The sequence below is a fragment of the Sycon ciliatum genome, chromosome 6 (genome assembly GCF_964019385.1).
Source record: "Sycon ciliatum chromosome 6, ocSycCili1.1, whole genome shotgun sequence".
In the NCBI taxonomy this organism is placed as follows: Eukaryota; Metazoa; Porifera; class Calcarea; order Leucosolenida; family Sycettidae; genus Sycon; species Sycon ciliatum.
In genome coordinates, this window is record NC_088648.1 from 16,546,135 (window position 1) to 16,564,672 (window position 18,538).

The 18,538-nt window shown below is 49.1% G+C and overlaps 1 protein-coding gene across 1 annotated transcript; it reads left to right on the forward strand.

The window, feature by feature from the left end:
- Nucleotides 1-96: 96 nt before the first annotated feature.
- Nucleotides 97-12,598, forward strand: LOC135819496 (transcription initiation factor TFIID subunit 8-like). Its single transcript, XM_065332713.1, has 6 exons — nucleotides 97-306; nucleotides 3,838-3,936; nucleotides 6,440-6,502; nucleotides 8,438-8,562; nucleotides 8,795-8,948; nucleotides 10,810-12,598. Exons 1-6 carry the CDS (start codon nucleotides 165-167, stop codon nucleotides 11,076-11,078), a joined length of 852 nt encoding a protein of 283 aa, XP_065188785.1. The 5' UTR covers nucleotides 97-164; the 3' UTR covers nucleotides 11,079-12,598.
- The last annotated feature ends 5,940 nt before the right edge of the window (nucleotides 12,599-18,538 follow it).

The following is an 18,538-nucleotide window of genomic DNA, read 5'->3' on the forward strand; positions in this document are numbered from 1 at the left end:
TGTGCGCACTTTTGAAGATTTGGGCATTTTGGCCTCGGTTTTGACGTTGTGCATTCAAAAAAGCCACATGCAGATTTTCACAAAACTGTAGTACCATGTCATGTAAATGAACAAGAGTGTTTTCTAGTTATTGAAAGGCTGGTGTGTCCTCCAGTGTCTCGACAATGGCCGCCCAGAAGGACGTGTCCCAGGCCACGAGGCGTCGCACAGCGCTAAACGTCGCCGTGGCGGCCCTGGCGGCGGAGGCAGGATTTCAGCGAGTGGAAAAGCTTGCACTGGAAACCCTGACAGAGATGCTACAGAGCTGTAAGAACACACCTGTTGCTAGTTGTATTGTGCTCTGTGGCAGAACTTGGCATTGGCCTCGAAATTAGCAGCCTAGTATGCACGTAGATGTTGCTCTCCATAGCTGGTTGTCATTGTGGAGATGGATTTCCCCGGGTGGTGTCTTTGTTAGCTGATTTTTACGCTACCCGTATCTGCAGTACATACAGGAAGTAGAAATTCTTTTCGAGTTACACTGTACTTCCTAGCTTCAAATCAGATCACGTGCCTGAATGGCACTTGGCGGGGCATCAGAAAAGTGTCCTTATTCGCGAAGTGTCGTTATACCCGAAGTCCCATTACTAGTATTATGTATTTCAGTTGGATGGGACTTTGCTCTAGCTCTGGGCATGGAAATTCTGTCGTTATTCGCGAATTGTCTTTATATCCGCAGTCGTTATTAGCGAAGTTGACCTGGATATAGTTTGCATGTGGAGACAATCCAAGCTCATGGCAGCGGCATCGCTGTAAGCAGTGTTCAAGTAGAGCTCGGTGTCGAAAGATTAGGATTCCCAATCTCTCGATTTATCAACACAGGTCACAAGTCCGATCTCACCTCTACAGGTGGCACACATCATAGGACAAAGGAGTCTGTAGTAATCGCTCTTTCCAGAAAAATACTAGAGAACAACAAAACTGAAAACCACTCGTGTCCAAGAAACGCAGCATCACCCACCACCGTGGGAGAAGAAAAACACATTCGCAAAAGCGCGCCAAACTGTGCTGCATGCACGTGCCTTGACAAGTACATGTACAGCCATGCATACGTGGGCCAGAACAAGTCATACAAAGCACGGGAACGTGGGCATGGAACTAGCGTTTTGTACTGAAACAAGAACAGGCACAAACATGATACAAATCGCGCGACAAGGTCGCCGCGACACTCCAGCCGACCGGGAATGTACACCGGGAGGTAACTTATAGAGCATAAGCTATGCATATACACACGCACACGCACACACACACACACAGCAAGCAGTTAAACAGGCATACAGAGAGTTTTATGTGCTTGTGAGGTCACTGCCAATTGGACCAAGCACCACCTAATCCTCACACTCTGACACGGTCAAACTTATCAGGCGTGTGGGATGTGTACGTGCAGCAACGATACAGCTGTCCACTTTGCAATATTCTGCCGGGCCTTGTCAGCTGCCGCACGAGTTGGTCGCTGGGGGTTTCGGAGACATTCGGAGACGGGACGACTGGAGTGGCTGGAGAGCCAGTAGCAGGGACAGGACTAACAGCAGTCACAGGAGGGCTCGCAGGAGCGGAAGGTGGACCCTTGGAGTGGACCACCACTGCTGATGGGCTGAAGGATACGCTGGTCAAGATTCATTCGGAGACGGGACGACTGGAGTGGCTGGAGAGCCAGTAGCAGGGACAGGACTAACAGCAGTCACAGGAGGGCTCGCAGGAGCGGAAGGTGGACTCTTGGAGTGGACCACCACTGCTGATGGGCTGAAGGATACGCTGGTCAAGACAGCGGCTGGGGACGTCGTGGGGGAGGGCTGTGGGCACTGGATCGACTCGAGTTGGCGATTGCCTCCAGTTCCGCATCTGCTGTGGCGAGTCCGGACGGGTTCTCCCTCTGTAGAACGGTACGTGCGTCCCTCAGGACTTCCAGGTCATCATCGAACTCGAACTCCCACTTGTCGAGTTGCTCCAGGCGGGCCTCAACATCCGAGGAAGTCGCCTGTTCGGTCAGATCGCGGATTCTAGCCTGTGTGGCATTGATTTCAGCTGCAAGGCGTTCAGCCTGCTGCCAATCTCGTAGCAGGTAGTGTGGTGATGGAGCGTCTTTGGCAAGCTCCCGGGTTAAATTGTGGCGAAGGCGTGTGAGTCGTCGCTTCGTGTTTGCCCTACACTTTACAAGCTGGGCGATAGTCTCCATCACTCTGGTCGGAATTTACTAAATAAACTGAGGAAAATCTCTGGTCACTAAAGCACCATGTCGAAAGATTAGGATTCCCAATCTCTCGATTTATCAACACAGGTCACAAGTCCGATCTCACCTCTACAGGTGGCACACATCATAGGACAAAGGAGTCCGTAGTAATCGCTCTTTCCAGAATAATACTAGAGAACAACAAAATTGAAAAACCACTCGTGTCCAAGAAGAGCCGCATAACCCACCACCGTGGGAGAAGAAAACACATTCGCAAAAGCGCGCCAAACTGTGCTGCATGCACGTGCCTTGACAAGTACATATACAGTCATGCATACGTGGGCCAGAACAAGTCATACAAAGCACGGGAACGTGGGCATGGAACTAGCGTTTTGTACTGAAACAAGAACAGGCACAAACATGATACAAATCGCGCGACAAGGTCGCCGCGACACTCGGTCCAGCCTGTCCTTTATTCACTGACACACACATGCACACGTGCACACACACACACACACACACACACACGTGCACACACACGTGCACACACACATGTACACACACACACACACCTGTCCTGTCCTGTAGAGCCACTACCACTAGGGTCACTTGGGCCCCGGAGGGGCAGCAGAGAGAGAGAAAGAGCACGCCACCCGATGGCGCTCCAGATGCGAGACTAGTCGGAACCGGCGAAAGCAGATACACATATGCGGGAACTTGTCCCGTTCTCTGGCCGTTGGTCGGTGGCAGTGCGTTGAACAGCGATGGCGGTTGCGTCCCTGGGTTGAGCGGAAACAACCCAGGGACGCAACCACACACACACACACACACACACACACACACACACACACACACACACACACACACACACACACACACACATGGACACACACATGTACACACACCGCAGACCGCAGACCTGCCCATCGCGGAAGCGATGATAGCGAACAGCTATGTTAGACATAGCAACTTGTGCTGGGATTATACCATGTACACACACACACACACACACACACACACACACACACACACACACACACACACACACACACACACACACACACACACACACACACACACACACACACACACACACACACACACACACACACACACACACACACACACACACACACACACATGTACACATGCATACACACACAAACACACACACACATGCATACACACACACACGCACACACACACACACACACACACACACACACACACACACACACACACATGTACACATGCATACACATGTGCAAGAAAAGAGGGATGTGTGTGAGTGAGACTGAATGTGTATGTGGGGATCAATGCTATTGGATCCCAGGATGCGTATCCTAATGCTGTCAATCCTTGTCTGCATTGTGTCCTCACCCATGTACTACTAGTATCTTGCAGTGATCCCATTTAGTGGAATTAGATCAGCCCAGGGAGTAGTAAAAATGCGGTATTTTACTACTCCTTGGATCATGCCAAGTGCCCCGAAAGTCTGGGATAGTCCCTATGCATGTTGCAGTCCAAAATTTGCGAACGTGAGAATTTCGTGCGCGTGTGTGTGTGTGTGCGCGCGTGTGTCTGTGTATGTGTCTGCGTATGCGCTTCTCATGTGTGCCCGTGTATAGACATCATGGAGCTTGGGCGGTCGGCACACTACGGCTCGGAGCTGTCTTGCCGCACCCGGCCAAACGTCTTCGATGTGGAGCTTGCCCTGGCCGACATGGGTGAGTCAAACACCTAGTCTAGAAAGACTTTAGTGGCAAGACGTTGAAAGAGAAGCCTGTTCTGAGTTCTCTTTGCGTGTGTGTGTGCATTGAGTTCGTGTTTATTCTTGGCTGTTCTGGTCGAGCGCCTTGTAGTTTCTTTCGTGTAGTTTTTAGGCGATTCACACACACGACAGGCACGTGCACGTTTCATAGCGAGTGATTCACGAGAAAAGTGACCGTGTGGACTCACAAGGCTGCACTCGACGACAGGCATGTTTGCATTTTTTGAATGACTCGCGCACCAGTTGCCATGGGGTTTTCGAATTTTCAAAGAAACGGGGACATTCTCATGGCCTTTTCTGATGTGTAGGTCTTTTCGACTCTAGTAGATTGGTTTCTCTGCACATGTATTTTGTTCAAAAACGACAACAAAGGACGGTGTCTGGGGCAGCAAGAGCGAAGACCCACTGTCCCCAAAAACGACAACAAAGGACGGTGTCCGGGGCAGCAAGAGCGAAGACCCACGGTCCCCAGCGTATGTTCCGTCACTGTTTCGTTTTTGTTGTTAGTCCTGTGAAGAGAAAGCTTGAGGTGGACCCGGTGTCTTTTTGAACGCTGCAAGCGCCGTCGCACGTCATTACACGGCCACGGCAAGCAGGACACAGCTGCCAGCGACGCACCCATCAGCCTTTTACTGTTGACATGCGTACCAAGCACCAGTTTCAGTGGCACCGTCAGTACGACCAGAACCTGAAACAGAACTTACAGGACACGTGAAAGGCCTGCTGTAGAATTTCGCGACGAGCTCTGGCACGCCGGTGGTCTTGAAGTTAAAGAAGGTCTTCTTATCATCCACAACGGTAGTGAAGAGTTGCTTATCTGGCTGCATGCGGCGGGTGGAGACGAATTCGAATGGACTCTCCGCACAACGAAATCACAGTATGCCATCTCACAGAGGAACATCTGTGACTGCACCTGATAGTAACATGCATGCTCTTGGCGAGGAGAGTAATCACTAGTGGCACTGAGCTGCAAACAACATGATAATTATAATTCTGTAAACCGCCCAACATTCGCGTCACTAAATTTTCGCGATTTCTTAGAACCAGCAAGTTTGCGCTGGCAAAATTTCGCGAAGCACCAGGGCCACCCCACATACACCCACTGTTGAAGCTTGATTTTACGCTGGTGAATATTCGCGTTACGCTCTTCTCGCGAAAATAGCGAACATTAATCCGTCGCGAATATTAGGTAGTTTACAGTACTATACGGGAACTCCAGATGGATCACCAATCTGCCTTTTTTTTAAATTTAATTATTATTTTTAAACTATGGTCCCACAGGCATACCCTACTCGAAAATGATAATGAAAGACAATGGTACTGGGACTAGGACAAACGAGACAACTGCTGAGCAGGGGCTGCACCGAGACGCAGCTGTTGGTGGGGCATTGATGGTTCTGCCGACCTGAGGTCTCGGCACCACGGCCAAAACACGCACCAGAAACAAAGGATAGAAGCGTACGGTTCAGCAAACTGAAAAGAAAGCACGGGTTAACACCAGCGAGTGTGCGTTAGAAGCTATGATACTATGTAGAATCACAGGGGTTGTGACTGAGAGGAGCATCATGGCGAGTCTCTCTCTCTCTCTCTCTCTCTCTCTCTCTCTCTCTCTCTCTCTCTCTCTCTCTCTCTCTCTCTCTCTCTCTCTCTCTCTCTCTCTCTCTCTCTGTAACTTGGCATGCCTTGTGCTTGCTACGAGATTGCTCGATGTGCTGAGCACGGGCAGTAGCTTCTTGCTTCGCGCCCCATGACGCAGCTGCCCCGGTCAATTGACCACTTTCGGGATGACAAATGTTCGAAATGAGGGAGCGGGATGGTTGACTCAGATCTGTCCTTGCTGCTGCTTCAGTGCAGTGCGTTCCTTGAATTGTCGTGGCCTGGCATACGAGGGCCTTGGTCAGAGGTTCTCAGTAGTCACTAGGCGGAGGTGCGTGGTGTCCACAGTTAGGTGGGCAGACACTCTTCCTGCCTCCGTCGTGTGAAGGCTGCAAGTGTAGTCTAAATATGTCCCACATGACTCTACATACTGACGTCCTTAATCCTCCCTACCCGATCCCCCTTTCGCCCGTCCGTGGAGCTATGAAGCCGAGACCCCTGGTCGGCTGAGCTTAATGGGCCCCACCACCACACTCCATTATTCACCCCAGTGTCTGGAGATATGTGGATTTTGCAGAAGAAGAAAAAAAACTCCGTACTCTCACACAGACCACGAGTTTTTGAGTGGTAAGCCAGTGCTTCCAGTCCGCTGTGTTTTGACATGTGCTTTGTCATACAAAGCATGTCAGACGATGATGCATATGTAATCGCGTAATCCCTCCATGGATTCCTTTTTTGTTGCCCGATGACCGCTCGGCGTGAAACTCTTTCTCTCGTCATGTGTTTGTGTGTGCGTGCGCTCGTGTGTGTGTGTGTGTGTGTGTGTGTGTGTGTGTGTGTGTGTGTGTGTGTGTGTGTTTCAGGAGCCGACATTGGTGGTCTGCGCAAGTATGCCTTCAGACCCAAGCGGCTGGCCGTAAACAAACGTAAGTTCCCGTTGTAAGCTAGTCGTGTGCCCGTGCTACTGTAAAAGCCATATATATAACGAAGTGCTAACTCTAACGAGTTAAAGGGGAAGTTAAGGCAAAAATTAAAATTTCACCAGTTGTAGTCTTCGGGGTGCTGAGTCGAATGGTCGTGGTCCGAGGAAGCTGAGACGCTCCCTTCCTACTTGAATCCCAATCGAACTCGCGCACTTCCACCGAAACTGGATGACTGCGCCCTACTAGATGGGGATTTGTATGCAAAATGTCACTAAAAGCGCCATTTCGTTCTTATAAAAGCACGGATGACCGCGATTGGCCCATATGTTGTAGTCTTTTGGACGCTGAGTCGACTGGTTTTGGTCCGAAAAGGCTGCGATGCAGCGTTCCTCCTTTATTCCCAATCGAACATGGTTGAACAAGCGGTCACGTGCTCCTGCGTACGCCAGTCACCTGGTCACCGAGCCTGCAGGGTACAACTTACTAGCCTGTTTGACCTTTTTTGGGTGGTCCTGTCACTCGAGTTGAACCTTGGTGTGAAAGTTGTCGCCTGCTGGCGTGGTGACCAGGTGATTTGGGCACCCAGGAGCACGTGACCGCTTGTTCAACCATGTTCGATTGGGAATAAAGGAGGAACGCTGCATCGCAGCCTTTTCGGACCAAAACCAGTCGACTCAGCGTCCAAAAGACTACAACATATGGGCCAATCGCGGTCATCCGTGCTTTTATAAGAACGAAATGGCGATTTTAGTGACATTTTGCATACAAATCCTCATCTAGTAGGGCGCAGTCACCCAGTTTCGGTGGAAGTGCGCGAGTTCGATTGGGATTCAAGTAGGAAGGGAGCGTCTCAGCTTTCTCGGACCAAGACCATTCGACCCAGTACCCCGAAGACTACAACTGGTGAAATTTTAATTTTTGCCTTAACTTCCCCTTTAACAAGGAGAAATCTGTCGTTAAAATAGAAATCGTTATTCAGAAATCGATACATATACTGTCCTATTGAGCGTTGCGAAAATTTCCTTTGCTGACAATATCGTTTCGTGAACTGGTATGTCTCTGCATGAGAATTGCCAGTTGGCATCTGACAGAGATGCCTGGCAGTCACACTGTGCATCTCCTGCTTACACAGCCGCAAAATGCCGTTTTTTATTTTTTATTTTTTACTTGTAGAAGAGAAAAGGACATATGGATACGAGTTAAGAGTAACTCTCCATCACTGTAACATGATACTATATACAGTCAGAAAGTGCAATAACTAGGCACAAAACTGACAGAGTACTGATGTTACAGTCTCGTATCCATATGTCCTTTTCTCTTCTACATTTATTTATGGCTCAACATCCGACTTTTATTTTACTATTATTATTTTTTTCGGCAACGCAGATGATGATGATGATGATGATGATGAGCGTTGAGAATGAGTGAGAATCGTTACCTTTGGTACACGTAAACTAGTCAATTTTGGGAAATCGTTATACAGTCAACTTCGCCAATAACGACTGCGGATATAACGACAATTCGCGAATAACGACAGGATTTCCATGCCCAGAGCAAAGTCCCATCCCACTGTATTACATATAATGAGACTTCGGGTATAACGACACTTCGCGAATAAGGGCACCTTTTTGACACCCCACCGAGTGTCGTTATAAGCGAAGTTGACTGTATATGCGCCTCGTTAGAATAATGGCTTTTACAGTAATAAATAAACTCTTTTTTTAAAGAACTGGGACTAGAATAAGGCCATTTCGCAATGACGACATTTGTACCATAACCACCCCACACAGGCACATGGCCATGGTCGCGTAGGGTGTTGAACAATGCACTGCTGATCCCAGCGTACTCACACATTCCACATTGGGCAATGTACAATGGGCTCATTTCTTCTAAAACGTGTTTACGGCTTTCTTGTAACTGGTATTCTCTGCTGCATAGAAAATCGTTTGCTACCGTCGACACAGCCGAAGACGTTACGCGTCGGCAACCAGCGTCCTCACCCGTCCCACATTCCCAGCCACTTGCCCGCTTTCCCCGACCCGCACACCTATGTGCGCTCGCCTGTGAGTGGCTTTAGACCGCCGTTGTTCTCTTGTGCTTGCGTCATAGTGATGACCCAGGCCCCTTTAAAAATGTGCAAACATTTTTTTCTGATTTTTCTCCATGAAGCGTCAAACCTGCATTTTCTGGCGGTTTGTAACATGTAGCAATACTACTTTCTGGCTGATAGTTTGTCCCTCCTTTCTGCTCTGTCCCTTGTGTGTTTCTTTGTCATCTTCTCCGCTTGCTGCTCAGGCCTACCGCAAGCCGGTGGTGGACCACGCGTCCATCCGTGAAAAGATCGCTTCACAACAGCAGCAGACGCGCCAGGCACTTACTAAGTTCATGGTGAAGACACGGCCGGCGGATCCGTTCTCCGTACCCGGATCCACAACGCCGCTTGCCTCGGGTTAGTTTTAGGGGCGTCCGTACTAATAATCGATCTTTTACACGAAACGAAAAAGTTTTGTTCATGGGTGGATGGGTCAAGGAGAGTTTTGTTTTGAAAATATTGATGGCATAAACATCGATCCATTCTCGCTGTCAAGTCAATATATCTTACGTTTAAAGGGGAAGTTAAGGCAAAAAATAAAATTTCACCAGTTGTAGTCTTCGGGGTGCTGAGTCGAATGGTCGTGGTCCGAGAAAGCTGAGACGCTCCCTTCCTACTTGAATCCCAATCGAACTCGCGCACTTCCACCGAAACTGGGTGACTGCGCCCTACTAGATGGGGATTTGTATGGAAAATGTCACTAAAAGCGCCATGTCGTTCTTATAGAAGCATGGATGACCGCGATTGGCCCATATGTTGTAGTCTTTTGGACGCTGAGTCGATTGGTTTTGGTCCGAAAAGGCTGCGCTGCAGCATTCCTCCTTTATTCCCAATCGAACATGGTTGAACAAGCGGTCACGTGCTCCTGCGTACGCCAGTCACCTGGTCACCGTGCCTGCAGGGTACAACTTACTAGCCTGTTTGACCTTTTTTGGGTGCAGTCCTGTCACTCGAGTTGAACCTTGGTGTGAAAGTTGTCGCCTGCTGGCGTGGTGACCAGGTGATTTGTGCACCCAGGAGCACGTGACCGCTTGTTCAACCATGTTCGATTGGGAATAAAGAAGGAACGCTGCATCGCAGCCTTTTCGGACCAAAACCAGTCGACTCAGCGTCCAAAAGAGTACAACATATGGGCCAATCGCGGTCATCCGTGCTTCTATAAGAACGAAATGGCGCTTTTAGTGACATTTTCCATACAAATCCCCATCTAGTAGGGCGCAGTCACCCAGTTTCGGTGGAAGTGCGCGAGTTCGATTGGGATTCAAGTAGGAAGGGAGCGTCTCAGCTTTCTCGGACCAAGACCATTCGACTCAGCACCCCGAAGACTAGAACTGGTGAAATTTTAATTTTTGCCTTAACTTCCCCTTTAAAGGGGGGGGGGGGGGTTGCAACTACTTGTAAACTTTTTCGTTCCGTGAAAATTATTGATAATGCCGGAAGGCCCCTTAGTGGCAAGTTGCCGCACTCGAGGACATTTTGAAATCCAGCTAAGTGGCTGTGCAACTCCGCAGCCGTTCGGGTCCACAGCGGAATTGTTTTGTTCACCCATTGATACACGGATTGACTGACGTTGGCAACCAACATGGGCTGTCCCGCATGGTCATGTGACGGTTGTAAAATCACTCTATTGTACTTGTGCTCACAGTGCAGTTTCACTGAAACCCGGCCAATTTCACTGAAATCCGCCCGAGTTCACACAGCCACAGACGCGTAGTGCATGCAGTGTACTTATGGTCTCCAGAAAAGGTGACGTCATCCCCCGCGCCGCGGCGGCCAAACCAAGCGGAGTTTCACTCTCTCGTATGTACTGTTGGTCGTACAGTGAAACCTGTCTAAGCCGATCGCTCAAGGGACGTTAAAAATGCGGTCTCCATGCACAGGTGGTCTCCGTATCCAGGGTCACTTGATTGGAAATAACACCCCTTGGCCTTGGTCCTAGTTGTAGTGGCCCTCCAAGACAGGTGGTCACCTTATCAGAGTGGTTACCTTGACAGGGTTTGCTGTATAGTGTACTTCTGTACATGTACATGCGTAACGAGCCATTCTAATCTTTGCGACGCCAAGGGTCCTTAGTACACACACACAAACGGTCTTTGTTGTAGGTTGGTGTTCCCTGACGCCGTTATTGTAATGTGCAGCACATGAGTATGTGGGCATGGCTGTGTTGTTTTTCTCAGTCTTGACTTCCGTATTGTTGCGGTGTGTGCTTGGTGCGCAGTGCTCCAGCCCGACATGCCCACCGAGGCACCCTACTTGAAAGCCATCATGCCGTGTGACGAGGATAACGTCGAAGTGCCCCCGCCACCGCCACCGCCAACAGCTGACTTGAGCAGAGATGACGCTGAGGCAGCGCAGGGCGAGGACAGTTCAGAGTCGAGCGTCGTCGAACCGCCGGAGGAGCACAATCCGTACCTGGTGCCGGCGAAGAAGCGACCCCAACTCAAAGCAGTCCTGTCCCTGTCCAAGCAGAAAATTCGCATTCGGTGAGGGAATGGGAGAGAGAGAGAAGAGGTGCCGTTAACCGCTGGTGTTGTCTTGGCATAGTTATGTTGGCACTGGAAGTAGCTCTCGAATTGGCTACTGGCTGATGTGTGACCCTGCATAGCTCGCCATGTGTTTCTCGACTTTCTCCTGTTCCTGTGGACTAGAAACACCGTTCCATGTGATCAGCATGCTGGGATGTTCTGTACTAGCCTGAGTTGAACGCTGCTCTTCTCCGTCGGGTCAGCAGCTGCTGGTATTGCCGAATGCCAGTCAGGAATAGAACAAGAGACAGAGCACGTCGGTGTAAGCTTGCACGTGACTGGCTGCGATGCAGGAGGTACACTTTCCGTGCTGCTCCTCAACATGCCATCCATGGTTGCTGGCAGAACACGTTCGCACGTTTCCAGCCACCCGTCTCTCTAGTCCCGTGCTGAATGTCAGTTCTAAGCCGCTCGTCCCACGGGCCATGTCCTCCGCTGGAATCCCAATGCGGTGAGACGCCGCCAGTATTTATGTGCAGTGTGCGTGCTGGCGTCGCAACATCTACTTGATGGGTGACGATGGGACGTTTTCACCGTGTGCTTCATCCTGAACTTAGCAAGTTCTTGGGCTGCTCTTGGAGGAAGCAATTTTTATTCACGGTTCAATTGACTCGCTAGAACGGCGCCAGGCCATTCTTTCGAATTTATCTGCGTGCACAACGGACACTGTGTCCATGCTAGACTTGTGTGCGTTGCTCTCGAACTGCTTGCTGCTGCCCACAGCTGCATGCACTGCGGCCGAGTCTCCGCTGAGTTGCGGTGCAGCGCTCGTGTGTGTGTGTGTGCATGTGTGCCATGCTCATGTGTGCATGGTTCTTAGCTGTTTGAGTCCAGTGTGTCTCGGCAGGTTTCTTATCAATCGAATCTGTGATTACGTAACAGACTCTCTGTACTAATGTAGTAATGTTCACAACCCAGTGACTGTAAGGGCACACCTTTGTTTCTTCTGTTGGTAGAGGTGCACATACCAGGCCTATAATCATTTTGACCGACGACATTCAATGACTATGACATAATTATTACGGTGTGTTGTTGTTGTTGTGCATGCTTTGAGCTTGCTGCCGATGCTGAACTATCTTGCATAATGCTGATGTCCGTGCTGAACTATCTTGCATAATGCTGATGTCCGTGCTGAACTATCTTGCATAATTATGCCGATGCGCTGTGCGCCGGCCGTTGGATTCTGTTCCTACGTCTCTGGCCACTCACTCTCCAGGACTACGGTCATAGTGTTATTTTTTCTACTGTATAACAAGTAGCTCGACAGCTTGACGACCTTCTTGGCTGTTTGAAAACTGTCGGTACCGGTACCCATGTGGTATCAATTTTTTGATTTCTCCCCTCCCCCCCCCCCCCCCCACCGAAAGTTGCGGTGTCCGCACGTCAGCGCTGACCTTCATTATTTCGCATACTCAGTAGATCTTGCTTTGTGCTCTTCTAGAACTCTGCCCCTGCTTGCTCTCTTGTTTTTTTGGCTTTGCAGTCACACTTCCAATCGGGGGGAGTATTATACCGTAAAGTACCGCCAGAGCGCCCCACCATCTCGTCCCTTCGTGGTCGTATTGTGGAGGGGTCTGCTGTCTGTAGGTCATACGCCATGAACCTTGTACGCATTATTATTCTTGCAGTCAATCCGTACCTTCGAGCGGACACAAGTCCCACACAAAAACCTGCCAAGCGTGCCCTTACAAACCAAGGTTCTCACATCGTACAAACTTCGTTGCATTCTGCCATACGATTTTCCTTTCCCTGGCTGTAAAATCAAGGTGGGGCGCTCTGGCGGTACTTTACGGTACTACGCTAGACTAGTCTACCGTGTAACCATGGCAGGCACAGTGGGTTGGTCAAAGACCATGATTGAGACACGAGAGGTACCTGGTTCAAGTCCTGCCTGGGAGCGGTTTTTCCAGCCGTGCTGCTACCCACAGTCAACTGGGAACTTGTGGTCGTGAGTTCCCTTCGGGAACGGACACGATAATTTACTTTTTAACCATGGTAACACCCAATGCTGTATGCCAGTAGACTACTCAGGGGTATAGCGGCCGGTCCGGCCGGATCACTTTTTTTTTAACACGCTGCCAAAAGTGCCCAGAATGCAGGATTTTTTCACCCAACAGTGAAACCTGTCAAGGCGACCACCTGTCCCGGAAGACCACTGGAACCAGGACCAAGGGCTAGGGATGCTATTTCCAGTCAAATGACCCTGGAGAAGGAGACCACCTGGTAACAGAGACCAGAGTTTGAAGCCTCCCTTGAGGGTCGTCTTAGACAAGTTTCACTGTAATTTCAAAAACTTCCCGGAACCCCCTTCTGGACCAGCCGGACCACCTCCAACGGCGGTGGTCCGGCTGGTACTTCCTGCTTGCAATCACCTACACAGTGCTATGATAATGGTGTCGGTCGCCGCGATGAGTCGGGCGAGCTTGCTCCAGCCAGGGAGTCGTAAAATACCGATCTTTTGCTGCTGCTGCTGCTGCTCTGTTGATACCGACATGGCAGTTTATACGTGTTCCAAAACGAAGCGGCCCAAGATATTCATTCTGAGGTCCACTTGGCCCTGGGGGGGACTCCAAAACAGATTTTCCGGGGCAGCGGAGCGCTTCCGAGCGCTTCTATTCTGTACTGCTTGATTTCGCTACCGGTCGAACGGGGTGAGCGGGCGTTTCCTTGTTTTTGTCTGCTGCTGCAGGATTGCAAATACACGCAGCTACAATGTAGCTCTTGATTTGGCTCAGGCGCGACTGACGTGCGAAACCTTGTCGGAGCTTGGTCAGGAACAAGCCAAGTCTCGCGTGGAAGAATGGAAGGCTGTGAAAGCACCGAAAGCCAAGCCGGATTCCGTAGAGCTAACCAGCCCCTCTGCTCCAGCGCCACAACGAGTATTTGGCAAGCTTGTCCGTGCAAGGAGGTCAAGAGCCAGACGGCATTGGCCGGGATTCGGAGTATACTAGTAGCGTGCGCGAGTTTCGCGCAGACGTGGAGATTCACGATTCTTCACCAACATCCAGAGGCTGTGGTAGCGGGAATTGGAAGAGGCGAAGGCCTGCTGTGCACGCGACGAGGGTGATTTGTACCAGAACCTGGGCGGATGGGCGCAGCCAGGCGGCGGATTTGAGATCTCTCGTCCTGTCCAGGTTCTGCAGAAGGGTGCGCATGTATATGTGGCAGAGCCGGAAACCCTGGAGCTGGTGGGCCAGACGTGGCATGGTGATAGCGCCAGAAGGCAGCGGCAAGACCACTCTGTGTCAGATGCTGTTCGGCCAGTACTCCCGTTTGACCGTTTGCGAAGTAAAATAAAGAATACATACATAACGTAGTAGTGGTTGCGACTTCGGCGATAATTTGTAAGAAAGGGTTTGCTCACCACACCGGAGCTCGCGCTATTCCGCCGACTCAGATACATACATATTATTACAGGAAATGTTGAGTCACCTCCACCATTAATTAAACTGCGCTCTTTACATACATACTGCAACTTGGATGCTCCCAGCTTGCTGACGCAATGCTGTCCCTACGCTCTCTACCTCTCGCGTCGGCAGGACCTCAAGCGACTGTGCTGCACGGACTGGCAGCAGTTCCTCCTGCTGGACGCGCCCTAGCTGCAGTTCACCGACGTGCAGCAGCAGGCAGTCGTCGATCATCTGAGCCACCGTTCGGGTAAGCTACTGGTCGTCGTCGATGGCCTTGACGAAGCCGGCATAACCAGACTGCCGGAGAACTCCGTGATTATAAGTGCACAGGTCTACCTGTTAGGATACATGACTGTATGCATACAATCATTATAATTATTATGACATGTACATGACTTTAATACGAACTTAGGCATAAAAAAATATAAAAAAATTCACGGTTCGCGTGAGACTCGGCCAAAGGCCCAGTTTTCCGCATCCGCAGGAACGCCACCACCCTCTTGGATCAAGGCCCAGATGCAGCTCCTAAGCGGTGGGAGGTGAGTAGATCAGACCCACCACCACCACTTAGGCATACATGTATGTGGATATTAAATGCCGCCAGAAAAATTGGCAGAATTCGGTACTTTTTCTGGTAAGTTTCATGCATGTTTGGTATGTGGATAAAGAAATGGAGCAGAATTCGAGGAATTGCCCGCCATAAGGTTTGTATGGTTCTGCCAATTTCACTGCTTTTCGAGCAGAATCTGCCACCTTTTCGAGCATTATCCGCACACCCCTAACATGACTTGATTACTTGCATTACTAGTAGTAGTACATGAACGTAAATGTAAGCCTCGTCATATGCTACATGTGTAATCTCCCATGCTTATACTTTGTTGTCATCACTTCCACTAAGTAACCACGGTGAGCCCTGAACTTAGTAGAAGTGATGACAACACTAGTTCTAGAACTAGTACGTCGACCACTTCCTTTTAGTCACTAAGTTAGTCCCTCATGTTGATTCTGGGCTGTTCTATACCTTCCCAGTCATACATGTATACCTGATGACTAATGTTGCTGAATTGCATAATATTGTATTGTATTATTTGTATTGTATTATATTTAAGGATTTCCCAAAGGCTTTTGGCCTGTCGAGGGGATCTCCTGCAAGAAGAATGAAATTGACAACTTTATGCAGAGGGAGTAGTTAATCGAGGATAGGCTAAGGAAATAGATCGAGGCATACAACACCTGGTAATTAAGGAGTTGGGATACCGTCAGTGTAATGAATATATCGGCGAAAATGCTGATATCTCACCTTCTAGAATACCTCGCTTTTAAAATGGTAATTATAGTAATGTTACGCAATGCTCATTTCATCCACATGTATAGCAATGATGATCTAGGTTTACATTCAAGGCTCCCCTATTCTAGAACTTGTCGAAGGATGATTTCGTAATCATGCACTGGCTTACCAACCTTAATTCTCTACATTCGCCATAAAGGCTGCTGTATTCTTAGTTTCCTACAGATCACTATAGTAGTTTCCTGAGGATCACTTTCCGACAGTTCACTTTCTTAGATACCGTGAAGTCTTGTATAAAAGCCGCGGCTTCTATTTCTTGGTGAAATTTTGCAGGCTTCTATACAAGACAGGTATTTCTATGTATGTCAACACTAAAACCAGGCTTACGTGTGATTTGATGGGCCCAAAATTGCGGCTTCTAATTCTATTCGAGGGCGGCTTTTATACAAGTGTGGCTTTTATACAAGACTTTACGGTATTAGTTTCCTGTGAATTAATGTCCACCACTTTGACTCATTAGTACTTTCGTGCTCTACCGACTGAAGCTGAGTTAACATACCGGACCTAGGCATGGTTAGCATTTTACCGTTCATGCTATTTTCGACGGTCGGCCTGTACCGTTTTTGTGTGTGTAGACGTTAGCATTTTACCGTTCACGTTAGATCCAACGGTACTCGTACCCAACACCCAAAATACCGTCGGTTTGGTACCGTTTCGACGATAGAAAACTCTGTGTAGCAGGAGAACGAAACGGTAAGATTCTAAGTTAGGGTCACGTCACAAGTCGATGCGTCAGAAGTCAGGACTCAGAAGCCGAACTGCTAACCATGTCTTGAAAACACACAAAAAAAAACAGTACAGTGAACTTCGCTTATAACGACACTCGGCGGGGCAGCAGAAAAGTGTCCTTATTCGCGAAGTGTCGTTATACCCGAAGTCTCATTATAAATTATGTGTCACAGTTGGATGGGACTTTGCTCTGGGCATGAAAATTATGTCGTTATTCGCGAATTGTCGTTATATCCGCAGTCGTTATTAGCGAAGTTGACTGTAGACTCCCTCTACACGCCGATGGTCGGAGTTAGCGTGAACGGTAAAATGCTGATCATAGGTACCCTTAGCATTGAGACGATAGCGCTAACCTGTCAAAACTCACGCATCCAGTAAAAATGCTGATGAACCAGATATCGTCAAGCCTCACGCTATTTTCGACCAAATAAGGTTTCAACGCAGAACTTTTTCGTCATTTCCCTGGTCCGGGGTAGATAGCGTCGAAAATAGCGTTATCGTTTTTTTGCTAAGGGTACCTCATGTCTATTATTACCCACGCACCCCCTTTTGTTTCTCGTTCAACTACCTGTCTCACCTCACATCCCATTGCCTGTAATCAATGCCCGCTCACTTAGGAACAAATGTGCCGAACTGGTAGATTTTTGTGCCACTCATTCACCATCTACAGTGAACTTCGCTTATAACGACACTCGGCGGGGCAGCAGAAAAGTGTCCTTATTCGCGAAGTGTCGTTATACCCGAAGTCTCATTATAATGTGTCACAGTTGGATGGGACTTTGCTCTGGGCATGAAAATTATGTCGTTATTCGCAAATTGTCGTTATATCCGCAGTCGTTATTAGCGAAGTTGACTGTAGTTGCGACTGACGCCCGGGCATATGGAGGCGTTGCCATTCTTGCTAAATCAGGGATGTTTACGTCGCTACGCCACCGTATACTGACCTCCATATTCCAGGTTTTGAAGCCACGTGGGTGGAAGCAAGGGTTTCACAGGGGCTCGTCCTCCAACTGTCTGATTGTTGGCGCTGTTTACCCCCCCCCCCCCCCCCCCACAATAGCTCTGCACAGGTGGACTCTTTCATGACTTCCCTCTGACAATGTCTGTCACGGATTCGAACACTGTCCACTTCCATCGATCCTTGTCATGGGTGATTTCAATGCGAAGTCTGCCGCTTGGTATTAGCCATTGGCGGACTATGCTCGGCCAATCGTCAAATTATGCTTTTGATTATGGCACAATTATGCCAACAAATATGCTGAATTATGCTCGGTTCCACTATGTATTCACGCTGTACATAGAGGATTGAGAAACCACGCATACACACACGGCCATGCCCTAAGCATAATTTTTGTCTAAACCGAAAGATTATGCCGACCTTACACGTTGGAATTCGTATAATATTATTATGCCGGAGCATAATGTTTTGACAAAATCCCAAGATTATGCCAAATATTATGCCGGCATAATCTGCCAAGGGCTATGACAAGGAGTCGTAACTGGGGTATTTAAAAAAAAAACATCTGCAGGCTTTCTGACAAAGCTGTATTATGCCCCTAAGCATAATTTTTGTCTAAACAGAAAGATTATGCCGACCTTACACGTTTCAATCCGTATATTATGCCGGAGCATAATTTTTTGACGAAATCCCAAGATTATGCCAAATATTATGCCGGCATAATCCGCCAAGGGCTACTTGGTATGGTCCTGCTACCGACAATCCGGGCCATCAACTTTCATGTGTTCTGAATATGTATGCCCTAACCCAACACGTGACGTCACGTTACTCGTTAGTTCGCAACCCATGGTGCATTGGGCTCCGCTGGCACTGCTCTAGATTTGATCATAAGTGATCGACCTGACAATGTATTCTCCCTCTGCACTGAGGCCCCGCTTGGGCAGTCCGACCATTCTACTGTGCTTGGTAGATTGACC

What these genes read in the sequence shown, in the direction of transcription:
- LOC135819496 (XM_065332713.1), top strand. Translation starts at nt 165, where the DNA reads ATGGCCGCCCAGAAGGACGTGTCCCAGGCCACGAGGCGTCGCACAGCG. An exon ending in GACAGAGATGCTACAGAGCT is followed by an intron (nt 307 to 3,837) that starts GTAAGAACACAC and finishes GCCCGTGTATAG; the next exon opens with ACATCATGGAGCTTGGGCGG. An exon ending in GCGGCTGGCCGTAAACAAAC is followed by an intron (nt 6,503 to 8,437) that starts GTAAGTTCCCGT and finishes TCTGCTGCATAG; the next exon opens with AAAATCGTTTGCTACCGTCG.